The sequence below is a fragment of the Topomyia yanbarensis genome, chromosome 1 (assembly GCF_030247195.1).
Source record: "Topomyia yanbarensis strain Yona2022 chromosome 1, ASM3024719v1, whole genome shotgun sequence".
NCBI classification, from domain to species: domain Eukaryota; kingdom Metazoa; phylum Arthropoda; class Insecta; order Diptera; family Culicidae; genus Topomyia; species Topomyia yanbarensis.
The window spans coordinates 188,569,443-188,583,686 of NC_080670.1; the positions used below are offsets into that span (position 1 = coordinate 188,569,443).

General features: G+C 40.2%; 1 protein-coding gene across 3 annotated transcripts in view; it reads right to left on the reverse strand.

Moving 5' to 3' along the window:
* Positions 1 to 14,244, reverse strand: part of LOC131684730 (uncharacterized) — a 654,472-nt gene that overhangs the window by 26,580 nt on the left and 613,648 nt on the right. For all 3 annotated transcript variants that reach the window (XM_058967861.1, XM_058967869.1, XM_058967853.1), the window contains exon 4: positions 4,102 to 4,897. In XM_058967861.1, coding sequence (XP_058823844.1) covers positions 4,102 to 4,897 — 796 coding nt within the window. The remainder of the gene's footprint in view (positions 1 to 4,101; positions 4,898 to 14,244) is intronic.

The window sequence follows — 14,244 nt, forward strand, 5'->3', positions numbered from 1 at the left end:
TTCGTTTCGTGCTTTTCTTTTTTTATTTGCGCATTTCATATCTTTTTTTCAGTATGTTCATTTCTTTTGTTTCAATAATCATATACCCACTGTTACTCCTACTCCCTGTCATAATCGCTACAATTGCAGCCGAGACGGGAAATGTCACTCACTAGCACAGTGCTTCAGACCAATTGTAGCTTGCCGTGATTTTGATCACATCGTGATCACAATTCAGCGTACAATTCAGATGGGCGGGCGTAGGGACTTTACGATCGCGTGGCAATGTGCGTATTATTGTTCGCGCTTGTGACCGCATTGATCCGATTACATATAAGTGTTCACCAAATCGTCGGGGCGTTTTTGTGCGTTAGCGAAATGTTGGACGTAGCTGTGCGTGGATGATCGCGAGCAGCTCGAGCATTTGTATGTTAACGTGCGTTTGCATGTCGCGTGTGCTAATGTGTAGGTAACTTCGGATTTAAAAATACGATTTTATAATTGTATGTCTATTCGTATATTCGCGTGTGCTCTTGGATGATAGCGCGCGGACTGTGAATCTGATACTTAAATTTTAGTGTGCGGTTTAGAAACTAGAAAAGAGTATCACTAGAGTTCTCGGTTATATCACCATGGAACGTGTTGTCTAGTGGATATGAGCGTTACTTTTTTTTATTGGTTCAACTGAAGGCATGGACTTAGGCTGCTAGGGCCGGTAGTATGGACGTCCGGACGTAACCGATTCACGACCGCACGAACACGGGCGTTTGTAAGTTTACACTTTCACCACGCGTTTAAAAATTTATAAGTGCTATAACGTTCACTTAGTCACCGGGGTGTTGTCCTGTTCGCGAGATGGCGGGTCTTGGTGTGCGTGGATGATCGCGAAGGACTCGAGCGTTTGTATGTTAACGTTTTTATCGCGTGTGTTAACGTGTATAAGTTTGATTTTATACCCGTATCCCCATTTGCATATTTGCGTGCGTTCTTGAATGAACGCGTGCGGATCGTGAATCTGATACTTAATTTTCAGTGTGCGGCTCAGATACTAGAAGATATCACTAGAGTTTCTGGTCATGTCGCCATGGAAGGTGTTGTCTAGTGAATATGAGCGTAATTTTTTGATTGGTTCAACTGAAGGCATGAGGCTAGGCTGCTAGGCTGCCGAGGGTAGATACTTCCGGACGTGATCGACTCATGATCGCGTAAGCGGTAGGTTAATGTTTGAGACCACGTGCTAAAACGTTCACTTAATTACCAGGGTGTTTTAACGTTGACCAGATCGCAGGCGTAAGGATGTGTGGATAACAATTTCATGTTTGCGTTTGTGACCAGGTTTGTGTTATCGCGAAGGCCACGAGCGTTTGTATATTTGGAATGAGAAATTTTGAAAGTGTATATGAGATAATATGCGTTTGATTGTGTCTATACATGATGGTGAAGTCGACCGATAAATCGACACAAAATGTTCTATAAAACTGATGCACGAAAAATGCAAACGTCAACATAGGGGAGAGAATTTCGCGTGCGTGGAATTTTCTTATCAGGGACCATTCATAAATTACGTAACGCAAAAATTGCCCAAAACTGACCCCCCCCCCCTCCCCCTATGTAACAAATTGTCACAAATTTTTCCATCCCCCCCTCCCCTGTTACGTAACAAATTCCAAGAAAAAAATTTTTTTTCTTCGATGAAAACATGTTACGTAACGATCTAGTTAACACTCCCTCCCCCCTATGTCACAACTTGTCACAATTTGTCGTACACCCCCCCCCCCTAAAAGCGTTACGTAATTTATGAATGGTCCCTTAATACATCAATCGATAAATCGTTCATATTCTCGACAGCCGGCTTTACTGACCAATCATTACACGAGAAAATTGTTAAGCACATTTACTAACAACGTTCCTCTTCCTTTCCCGTGATAGATGTGAGAATGCAGTGGATTGCTCGGTCTCTAGCAGCGACATGTACGTATCGGACTAACATTCCTTCCTTTCCTAGCAGATCTGCACTCGGATGTGACCGGCATTGGTATTGATCAGCATGCAGAGTTCCACAAAAATTGGACAATGTGAAATATCATGCTGTTCCTAAGCGTTTTGTACTAAATAATCATTTTGCAAATTCAATTGATTCTGGTTACTCGAATTGATTGGTGACAAACATGCACAATGAGATAAACAGATTTTTCGTCCCTTTCAAACATTTTGAGAAAATCCAAAGAGCTCGGTTTTAACGAAATGCCCTGTTCTGGATAATGCTTAACCTTGAGCCCGGGCTTGACACAGTGTGGAGTGTCGAAACAATAACACCCCCAACTTGAAATCCCAAAGCAAGATACTCTGCTCGCTTCGATATATCAAATTCATCTTGTCCAGACTATTACTAGAGGGACATTAATAACTTCTCAACTGTGATTCCTTCCTTTACTTCTCAATGTGGGAACAAACACAAACACAAAAAAAACAAAATCTCTATTCCGAGCTTCCGGATATGGGGCGGTAAATAAACCTTGAAATCCAATTACAGCACAAATTCCCACGTGGCTAGAGGTAGGACTCACCTCAACGACTTCCACCAGCACGAGCACGAGAAGTGGTGCAATTTCAAAGACCGTTTCCCTAAATTGTTTTTGATATTTTTCCGCTTCACCACCGACACACGCTGCATGTGCACCTGCATCGGAAGTGTTGCCAGCGTTCGGTTTATAAACTATGCTATAGTCAAATCAAATGTTTCAAATAGATTAGTTCTCATCAGCTTAAGAAGAGCTTCTTTTCTTGCGGGACATCACGGTTGGCTAGAGATTTGATCAGGAACACAAATTGTGTCTCCATTTTTTGGAGCTAACGTCAATCCGGCGTTAGTTTAGTCCTGTCATTAAGTTAGTGTCGGATTCTGATGAGACGAAGTCGAAACGCAAATTCCATAACTAATTCTGTATATTTTATTTAGACCATTTATGAAGACTGGGATGGTTTAGTCTTGAGAAATTGAACGGCTGTCTCAATCAACAAGACACAAAACGAATGTTGTTTACTGCCCGACGTTTTGGCCTTTACTGTTGGCCTTTTTCAAGGGAAATACGATCTTTCGTTTTTTTGTTAAGTTGTCGCTGTCCTCCGCTAAGTCGGACAGCGACAATTCAACAAAAAATGAAAGACCGCTATTCCCTTTGAAGAAGGGCAACATCGAAGGCCGAAACGTCGGGCAGTAAACAATATTCGTTTTGTGTCTTGTTGACTGAGACAGCCATTCAAATTTCTCAAGTCTATAACATACATGTTAATGTTAATGGAAAATTGTCTTCGAATAAACAATCAGAATCATCACTACGAGTAAGAGTAGGTTGATTCGATCCTCACCGTATGACAATCAAGTTTCACAGTGGATCTGGATGCACTTCCTTCTAAAGTCCCATTTCCGTCCCCCCCTTTCTGGATTGCAGTTTGTGCCTGTTGCTTCGCAGCACTGTGCATCCATGCCATCGATAGAGCCACAGTGCAACGAAAGGATGGTGAAAAACTTTTCTTTTTAACTTAATGCCTAGGCACCTATTTAAGTGGAACCTATTTAATAATTCACCGATTGGGGAATTAGAGTAGATTAGCTTTTCAGAACGAGTTTGCTTGGTGGTCTGTGAAAAATGTTGGTTGGTCTATGCAATATGGGATGAAAACCTTTGGGAATTCTGTGACCTTTTTTTTCTTCGTCGCTTCATCGGTTGCATTCAAGAGATTATCTTTAAATAGCATTTGCGATGACAATATCTTAACTGTGTTATATTTCTTCTTAGTGGAGAACAATTTTGATAAAAACTATTTTTTCTCCACTAAACAGAAAATTGTTGAAAACCCTATAATTAAATTAGTTATAGAATTTGCGTTTTGACTTCGTCTCATCAGAATCCGACATTAACTTAGTGACACGACTAAACAAACGCCGGATTGACGTTGGACATCATACTTGACTAGGGGTTTGCCCACTACCGTTTTTGGAGCTAGCGCCAGTCCGGCATTAGCTTAGTCCTCTCAGTAAGTTAGAGTCGAATACTGATGAGACGAAGGCGAAACACAAAATCTAATCTAATCGATCTATCAAAGCGACCTAACACTTACCGACGAGAACTCCATCACTTTCAGTATCCACAGCGTAAGGGCAAGATTAATGATAATCATTATCATCAGCATCAGTATCACTGTGTAAAGGCATTTCTTCCGCCAACCGTACAGGGTCAACTGGACACCCGCGGCGGCACTTCCTATCGATTGCTGAGTAACGGCCGCAAATCGAGGCGTCACTTTTCCTCCTCCCGTTTCACCGTTGTTGTGATTTTTCCCGACACTTCCACCGTGAGGTGGCGCACTGTTGTTACTAACATTACTACTATTTACAGCATGATTTGTGACACCTCCGACCGCCGGAGCTACACTTCCGCCTCCACTAGAACTGTTCCGATTGTTTGGCATTTGCGTTTCCACCGGTCGATGGGTCCCACTACCGGGTGCCGTCGAGGTCGGGGTCGTCGTTGCGGTACTACTCGTTGGCGAAGGCCTGAATGTGATTTTTGAACTGTCCGCCGTAGCCGTCGTAGTAGTCCGAGGTTCGATGGATATTTTGTGGTGTATTACGGTAGGCCCTCCGAAATTGGCACTGGTACTTCCGATGATCCTCGGAGGTTGCCCCTGGTAGAGATTGTTGGACGCTCCCAACGAGCTGGCGATTGGTTTGCTGTTACCAAATCCACTCAGTGACGGCGTGTTGGATGCGAAGGTTGGCCGTTTCAACATGCTTCCGCTGTCGAAGGCAGACGAGGTAGAAGGGGTCGGTTCTTCGACGCTGCTGCTGGCTTTTGGGTCACTGTCCTTGCTTGGTCCCGGATGTTGGTTGAAGAACACTGAACGTGGGTCATCTCTGTTGGTATAAAAAAGAAAAAAAAAAACAATTTCAGTAAGAACTTTTTTGTTTTATTTGAAATCAATAACAGGTTTGACGAATCGTCGAACCACTTGCCAAAGCATCCTCTATCACCCGAAGGTCATTAATTTAAATCGACCGATTTCTCTTCCATTTATCCCTACCAACTCGAGGGAATCGTGTACCCCCCGCCCCGGCTTTCGAAAGCAATCCGTCACAGCGTAATAAACAGTCGCCTTCATCAGTATCGTCACCGGAAAATTGCACAGCTGTTTGGTTTTAGTGAAAACCCTGTGGAAACACTTCTCAGCCGTGTAATGATGTCGGCAGCCCCGGCCGGACTGCATTTGTGACTGACTTGCATCGGGATCAAAACCTAACGCACCGAAACCACCGAATGTACGGTGGTCCCCCGCTTCGAAAACCGCAGCTCATTTCTCAAAAACATTCATTACTCATCCTGGTCAATGGTAATAACAACAGTCGGTCGCATGGTGACTTTCCCCGTTCCTGGTTCCGACCATCAGGGTTGAATCGTGGACGAATTTTCTAGTTGGATCACGCCAAGCGACATCAATTCAGACATAGCTTGAACACTGCCGAAGTCCACTTGTTGACGAGACCGACCTGCTGCAAGACCGGTCGGACACCGCTTCGCGGATACTCCCCAGGGTTAATCATTTCATCGTCATCATCAACCGTGGCCAGACCGACAAATATGCGTGCTATATGTTTACGCTCGAGGATGGATGCCTTCAGGCTCAGCTCAAAAGGCATCTCTCTTTCTGTGATTGGGATGTTATGTTATGTTAGGGAGGTACACATACTTCTACTCGGGTGGGAATGATGCGGGAGCAACGAAGAAGGGTAAAGCAAATAAACACAAAATTGTAAAATTATGTTTAGATACAGAACAGCTGCTGTCGGTCGATTGAGATTGAGTACTTCCCGAGCGTGAGGTGGTACCAAATTGTGAATTAGTTAGGAAATTTGCTTTTCGACTGCGTCTCATCAGGTTCCGACACTAACTTAGTGACGGGACTAAGATAGAGTCGGATTAACGTTCGCTCCAAAAAACTCTTCACGCGCAAAGATGGTTTTAAACAATTTTCTCCTTAATGGAGAAAAAATAATTTTTACCAACATTGTTCTACACTAAGGAGAAATATAGCATAGGACAAAATTGTGTTTGGAATCAGCCTAATATAGTAAAAAAGCCTGTTTTAATCCACCTAGTGGTGCAATTGTGTCTTTCTCATTTCTCCAAACTATGGCTCGGTGGCTGGTTATGTTCAATATAATTGTGGAAATCTCTATTGCATTCTTAGTAAACTTTGCATTTATACACAATGGCTCGCCAGCCACGAACTTGAAGAGCTACGTGTCGACGGTGAAACACTTGAAACAAAAAAATATCATACTTAATTAGCCTAATCAGCATTAGTTCAATGTTATCTTCTAACTAATTAAGTCATGCGAGGGTGAGTGTGTGATGAGAGTGAAAAGCCCACGAAAGAGCGACTCCCGAGCTTAATTTGGTATGCCTTGTAATATAGTGGTGGTTTAAAGATGATGGAATTGAGTTGGAGGGGGGGGGGGGTATGAGATCTGGATGGGGTGGTGGTTCGAGGGGTGATTTAAGCGAGGTTTAAATGGGGTTGTGAACAGTGAAAGGGAGGGTAGCCCCTCTCCACATAGCCTCAACTACGCCCCTGTTCAAATCCAGAAACCTTACGCCAGTAAATAAAATTTGGCCGGGTTGGTTGACAATTTTCTACATAACCTTTCTATATGAAAATCGCAAAAATGTGCCAAAATACAAAAAAGTGAATTTTCGTCAATTTTTTTTTTTTCGAGTTTGCATCAAATCTCGACGTTTCATGCACCTAAAAGGCATTTGGCATCAAAAACTAAAATTCTATTTTCAATTTTTTTTATTGTTTATATGGAAAGTCTCTGTATGACCGCACTCTTAAACCCATAACTCCGGAACCGGAATTCCGATCGACACAAAACTCAATAGTAGCCGATGACAACGTTGTACCTTTCAGTTAGAGCAAATAGGTCATGTCATCTCTGAGAAAAATGAGTGACATTCTTGATACATACGCACATACATACACCCACATACACGGACACATACAGACTTTATCCGATTTCGACAAACTGAGTCGAATAGGACATGACACTCGTCCCTCCGGGCCGGGATTACGTCGATGATTTTCAGAGTGATTGCACAACCTTTCTATATGAGAAAGGCAAAAACGTGATAAACAAAACTAATCCCCTGCATCAGCGGACCCGTAAGCAGAGACATTTACGCACATTACACAGAAAGAAGAGAGAAATCGGTGAAAGATACTGCAATTTAGTATTTGCATGGAGATATTTTTGTTTCTAGGAAAATACGGAAATGTTAGTTACTGGGCCATTTTGGCACCAAAATCCCACATTTTTAATGATCTTTCTGCTCCGTGATGCAAATCATACATATTTTGTAGTTTTGCTAATGTGAAAAAATCTCAAAAAACGATCGGAACCTTTTTGACCTTTGTCCAAATACGAGAAGTTGGGGTTAAATGGCCTTTTTTCATTCATAGTAAACCTCATCATTTTCTCGTGCATATATCTCTATCCGTCTTCACTCAATTTTCATAAACTATACCTTGTTGAGCATGGAAAATCCTTAGGATTATACCAAAAATGGATTCGTTACCGGTAAAATTCAGGAACATCAAATTATCTGACATATAGTGTCGATTTCACATTTTCATCATAAAATCGCACATATTAACTCCATTTTACAACAAAATTCTTATTTGATTTACTACTTTTAGTGTAAATATGCTTAGGGATCACATGAGAAAAGTTTCATCCCTGAAAAAATAGGGGAAGTTGAGGAATTAGGACAAATAATGGAAAAAATGAGATTTGCAGAGTAAATATCAAAACGTTTGATGTTTCTGAATTTTACCTCTAACGTTTTTATTTATTTTTTTATTCCTCAGAATTTTACACGTTCAACAAGTTACATTTTATGAAAATTGATTGAAGAATAATAGAGATATATGCATGAGAAAATGATAAAATTTAATATGAATGACAAAAAGCCCTATAACCCCAGCTTCTCGTATTCGGACTAAGGTCAAAAGGAATTCCGTTCGATTTCTGAGATTTTTTCACATTAGAAAAACTACAAAATATGTATGATTTGCGCCACGGAGCAGAAAAATCATTAAAAATATGAGATTTTGAGGCCAAAATGACCCAGTACCCCACTTTCCCGTATTTTCCTAGTAACAAAAATATCTCCATTAAAATACCAAGATTATTTTCTTTCAAAAGATATATAAATTGTAATTTTCTGATTGCTACTTCAAAAGTTATAGCATTTAATGCATTTTTCCTCCATATTTTCCCATAATACCAATTTCAAAAAAAATCCAAGCGAAGTGGGCGGGGGTCTGTGAAATTTGGCATCTGAGCTTACTTTGACATTTGTCACAATATGAGAGGGGGGGCCTTTCAGAACTCAAAAAAAAAAATTTTTTTGCAATGCCCTATCCTGCAGTCGTACCTCAATCATGTTATCCTCCGTATATTCCGGCTTTATAAGTTGAACGTGCCCACACAAAGCTATGTACTGCATTTTGCTCTGCAAATAAAAATTCAGATCTGAAGGCTTCCATTCGCCTAAGGTTGATTCAATAAAACTTTCTTTCCACGAATAGATGACCATATTTTGCAACGTTTCATATTAAAAGCTGTTGTGGTCAGTCGAATCCGTCGGCTTTTGAGGTCTGATAATAATTATCAGCAGGTTTTGTTTGTTTAAGACGTCTCTTGAACATGAACAAACATTTAAAATTTCATTAAAACTCCAACTGGAACGATTTTCGGAGTTTCACTGAATTACCAATGTGTCATTTGAGTAAAAAAAATTGGAAAAAGTTTTAATAGTCGTTTATTACATTGAGTAGTAGTTATTTAAATTTTTGCTCATTAACTTAGTTTGTATGAATCAGCACAATGGTTAAAAATGGCCACTTTTAAGCTATTTTTTTCCAAAAAAAAATCTGAACTAAAAGCATCGATTTGCATCATTTATGTTAATATTGAAGGTAAAACTTAATCCTGACCAAAACATGCTACTTTTACTGGTCATTCGCCAAATTTAATTTTAGAATCATTGAGCTAGTCAGCATTCGATATCTTTCATCGACAAAAATTTACCGAAAACTCTTGACAGATGTTTATAAATATTTTATGCGGTAATTTCGGTAATAAAATTTGTTTGTCGAATTGATTACCAAAACGGATACTATTCAAATCTCCAGAAAAATTTTACTGAACCTGGTGAATTAAACTTAATGTGTAAATTCAGTCGTTGGAAAGAGATACAAGCAGAATTTTAACAATATGATACGCCAACGAGTAGTCCTACGTCAACACCTCGGTTATGTCCCGACTCTTACCCTCCCCTAGTTTTTACTCTGCATCGCACAGTGTATCCACTCCATACAAAAGCTGGACAAAACCTCAAAAGTAATTTAAAATGTCTGAAAATATCATCTAAGGGTAATTTTGGTGCGCTGAACTCGATTTTGATTAAATTAGGACGCTAAAATGAAAATTAGATATCCTAGGGTGGTCCTAAAAGTTTTTTTTATTTCGCGAAAGTGAATTTTATTAACTTCTCAAAACAGATACTTCGTAACTGAACAGAAACATTTTGATTTCCTTGGGTAGTCCTTAGTAACGAGTTAGATAGGGTGGTTCCAATTTATCGAAATCTGGTGAATAAAAAATGAAGTAATTTTATAAATTTGTTTGTGGATCTTCAGTCCAATCTAAATACCATCGTAGAAAAATAATCCCTTCATAGCTCTTTTTTACTTATTTATAAACGTATGCGTTTAGAATAGTTATAAAAGATAGCACATCTTAAGGTGTTTGATAGAATGCTTTAAATTTTTATTGGTTTATTTATTTATAGTTATCGCCAAAGCTATAAAAAGATGACAGGTTTATTTGATTTTGATAAAGATCTCAAATCATGCTCTACTATGCTCTATTCACAGTTGCTCATACGATGCATACTGCAGCTAAGCCGCTCAATACTTTTCCATTGATTTTCAATTCCAATGATGATATGAATATCTCTCCTTCTGGGTACTGACTTGGTTTTGCGTACGAAAGCATTTTTACTATATTCCTGCCTATACTTTGCACTGTATGTGTATGCTTTGAAATAGAGGCGTGAGCGTTTTTGCATGAAACTCTCACCAATTTGGAAGTGAATTATTGAGGGAGATTTTGAATTTGATTATTGATTGTGATAGCTTCGATAGGGAGTTTGCACTTGAAAATAAATGTTGCATTACTGGGCAATAACTAAAAATCGGGTATAAAAGAAACATTTCTCACACTCACGTGTTTACTTTACATCGGTCACCAGTAAAGCTAACGACCAATACCTACCAAAGAGATAGGATTCATGGAAAGATATAATAATAGTTGCAGTTAGTTTGCCTCGTTGGCTTGTATTTATTTGAATTTTTCTATACTGTCGATAACTGTGAAAATGTAGAAACAAGAGTCATAGTTGCAAGACGGTTAAGGCATACTTATATTTGTATCAAGGAAATGGCCCCAAACCCTGAATTTACAAGCAGTGTTTAGAAAAGAAATCCACCGGTGAAAAATAATGCAAAGCTTCATGAAATCAAAAAATACCATGCGTCTCCATTAAAAACTAATTTTACAAATGTCCAAATATCAACCTTCGGCGCAAAACGGCGCAAGATGGAACTATGATTTTTGAAAACTAGATAAAATTCTACGTCAGTTGTACTAGATGAGATCCTTCAACACGGTTTTACCGATAAAGAGATGACACTCTGAATGTAAATAAGTCCGCGTTAAACAACATAGTTATAATGATTTTATTGGTAATTTTTTAAATACTCATTATTTCTCAAATCGAAATACACCATTGCATTCCTGAGATGATTTTCTATTAGAAACGCCTACATGTGTTGTTAAATTAACGTTGTAGTACCTATTGGAGCGAGATGAATTAGAATGAACAAAAACTTTTTGTCACTCAAATTCTTGCAGATTTTCAAGCCCTTGCACGGTTCAAAAAAAATGTAGCACTTATATTTTTCAATCGATTGACTCAAAAATTTGGTGAATACAGCTTTAGGTAATGTACATTTAGAGAAAAATATAAAAGGTGTGAAAATCGACAATAAATTTTGGAGGTTTTGGCCGGCCCGGCCCCACTGTGCATCGTTTCATCTACCAACAAAAACACTTAATTCTGCGCCTTCTTTTCTGGCAACAGAGTAGTCTGGATATTAAGCAACACACCGCCCTGGGAAATAGTCACACCGGATAGCAATTTGTTCAGCTCTTCGTCATTTCAAATGACCAGCTGCAGCTAACGAGTGATGGTTCTGATCTACTTGTTATCACGGGCAACGTTTTCTGCCAGATCCAATACGTTGGCGGCAAGATATTCCATCACTGCTGCTAGGTAGACGGGTTCTCTGGCATCGACACGCTCGGCCTAGTGATCCTTTCTCAGCGAACGATGGATTCGATCGACAGCCAGCACGAGTGTAACACCCGACCACCGCCCCGTTTTGTACTTGGTTCAGTTTACGTTCGAAGTCAAAGGAGGCCGGCCATCAAACAAAAATAGCTTACTTCCATCGTCAAAGAGGTGGAGTTTTGAAAGAAAACTAGTCAGGCTCGCTTGTAGTCGAATTGTACGGACCAATCATGGTGCAAATAATAACAAACACAAAATCCATTATTTCCGTTATTTTCAGTAATTGTTTCACACACGCCTGGCTTTGAGAAAAGCTGTGGAACATATATTCATAGGTTCTTATAGCATTTATATTGATTCGTATGAAAAGTAATTTTTGAACTAGTTAAACAAGCTTTACACAGCAAGCTATCGGTAGCTAGCGTTGAGCGTTTTCGGGCATTCGATTTGTGAAGTCCTACATCAAAATATTGGCATAAATTTTTAGGCTATCTCGTCGGAAATATACAAAACAGTTATGCTAGATTACTATGAATACCGAACAAATGGATTTCGTATCAACAGTATCTGCGCAATAATTTACTCACACTATTCGACCAGTGAGCGAGCAAATTATTGCGTTGATAACACCGCCCAATTAGAAGACTATGAACGACTATTATTGCTAACGGGGGTTTATCGATCCCCAATATTGGTTCGAAATTAGTTTCGGACAGTACACAAAGGAAATGAACGAGGAAACATCTTCGACTGTCTATTTAATACTGTCTTTATTATACATTGTACTATATACAGATGATGCGTTCTATCATGTGAGTGTGATATGTGATTGTTCGTGTGCAACCTAGGGTGATCGATCGCGTCACTGATTGTGGGTATGATACATCTTCATTCCATTTTTTTAGTCGTACCTTGAGGACTTCGGTAGCAAAAACCGGCCAAATTAGGCCGATACCAGTATATCAGAATGAAAATAACTTCCACTGTTTATCGACCTACCAACATATCCGGCCACCAATTTAGTGCATGAAATTTTTTATTACGGATTCTAACCGATTCCGTCTTACAGTTTGTTTTCCAAAAAAGGAAATAAAAACCGTGCGGAAAATGTATTTCCGTGAGATATAGACCACCGTTCGTTTCCTGTTGCCAGACAGAGACGACCAAATATGCCATTTTGAAGTTAGAGGGTTCATGGGTTTAGGGGACTTGAGTTTAGGAGTACAGATATGGAATGTTTATTCCGAATGCCTTGAAGGTGCGTTAGACGTCGAGACGTCTGGTGTGATTTCGAAAAAGCTTCTTTTCGTCTTGAAGATGAACGATTTGTGCCAAAGCCCGAAATTCATCAATAAAATTACATAGGAATTTACTGTGTGACCGCTCTTTTCAACCCGTAACTCAGGAACCGGAGCTCCGATTGATAAAATCAACAACAGCTTATAGGAGCATTGCACTATTCGTCCGAAATAAAGTTTGTGCAAATCGATTCAGTCAGGTACAGAAATGTGTGAGAATCTTTGACACACACACATGTCCGGTGTCGATGAGCATGTGGTGCTTATTTGTCCTAGATTCGCAGTAGCGGGAAGCTAGACGCCTTCGCTTAGCGTGAAAAGTATAGTTGTTGAGATGTGTAGAGACGAGAACACACGGAATGTCAACAGTTGTTACGGCATTTTATTAGCAAGGGACTGGAAGGTGAAATATATTTTTCAATATCAAGAGCCATAGTACTCAAACGAGAGCAAGGAGTTTAAGGGAGAAAGTTTAGAAAAGCGAGGAAGGATCATATATGCAAGCTTTGAGCTTACCGGCGACTTAACTTTTTGTCTGCTACCGTAGGAGTCAAGATCTTTTGGCATTAGAAATGCGAATCACCTGAGTCTACGGCATGTCCGGACAGGCGTAAAGTAACTTGTTACTTCATGCTATCGGAACCGACTCCGAATAAAAATAACACACGGAATGTCTGAACTCCAGAGTACGTGGAGAAACTAGCAGCAAGTTAGTAACACCAACTAGCAGGGTGATATGGGTAGTTTCTAGTCGGCTAAAAATTCTGCAAGGTTGGCGGTCACGAGAGGAAAGACAGGTTTCTGAGCATCGGTTGACATCTTGACAGGTCCGACGACAATAACGGTCGTGGGCAGACTTCATACATAGTGACAGCGTACGTCGACGGGTTCGTCAGACGTAGAGAAGCCATTACTATTGATGAAGAACTAATGAATAGCTTAAAGTACGTCGGTTCACATCTCGACGGATCCCGATATTGGCGAGAGTCGTGGATAGAGCATTGTACCCAGAGAAAAAAACAAAGAAAAAAATATTAGCGATACGAACGGCATACTGGTTACGGCGAACGTCAATGGACAGGACGCGAATCACGATTTTAAAGGCAACTTTGGCCTGAAAGTCGTGCTGTTCTGCTCCCTGAGTAAGGAAGCTCATCACCAAACCTGGTGGGTAGTAGGTTCGGCTGTAACATTCTTGATTTACGCCGATCCGGCTCTAGACTTGATTCCCATGAAGGATCGTGTCAAACCCTCGATTGACGTAACTGATTGCATAGATAACCAATTGATCACAATAGGCGACTACATACAAAGAGCTAAGTGGTCTGAAGAAAGAACCCACTGGCATGGGGACACCCAGAAGATCTGCAAGGAGTGATAAGCTGCAGAGATCACCGGTTACGCCACTGGTAGCCGCAGCAAGTACCAGCAGTCGCATCAAGTAGCGACACCACCCAGAATTACAAGCTGAACATGGCAGAGGTGAG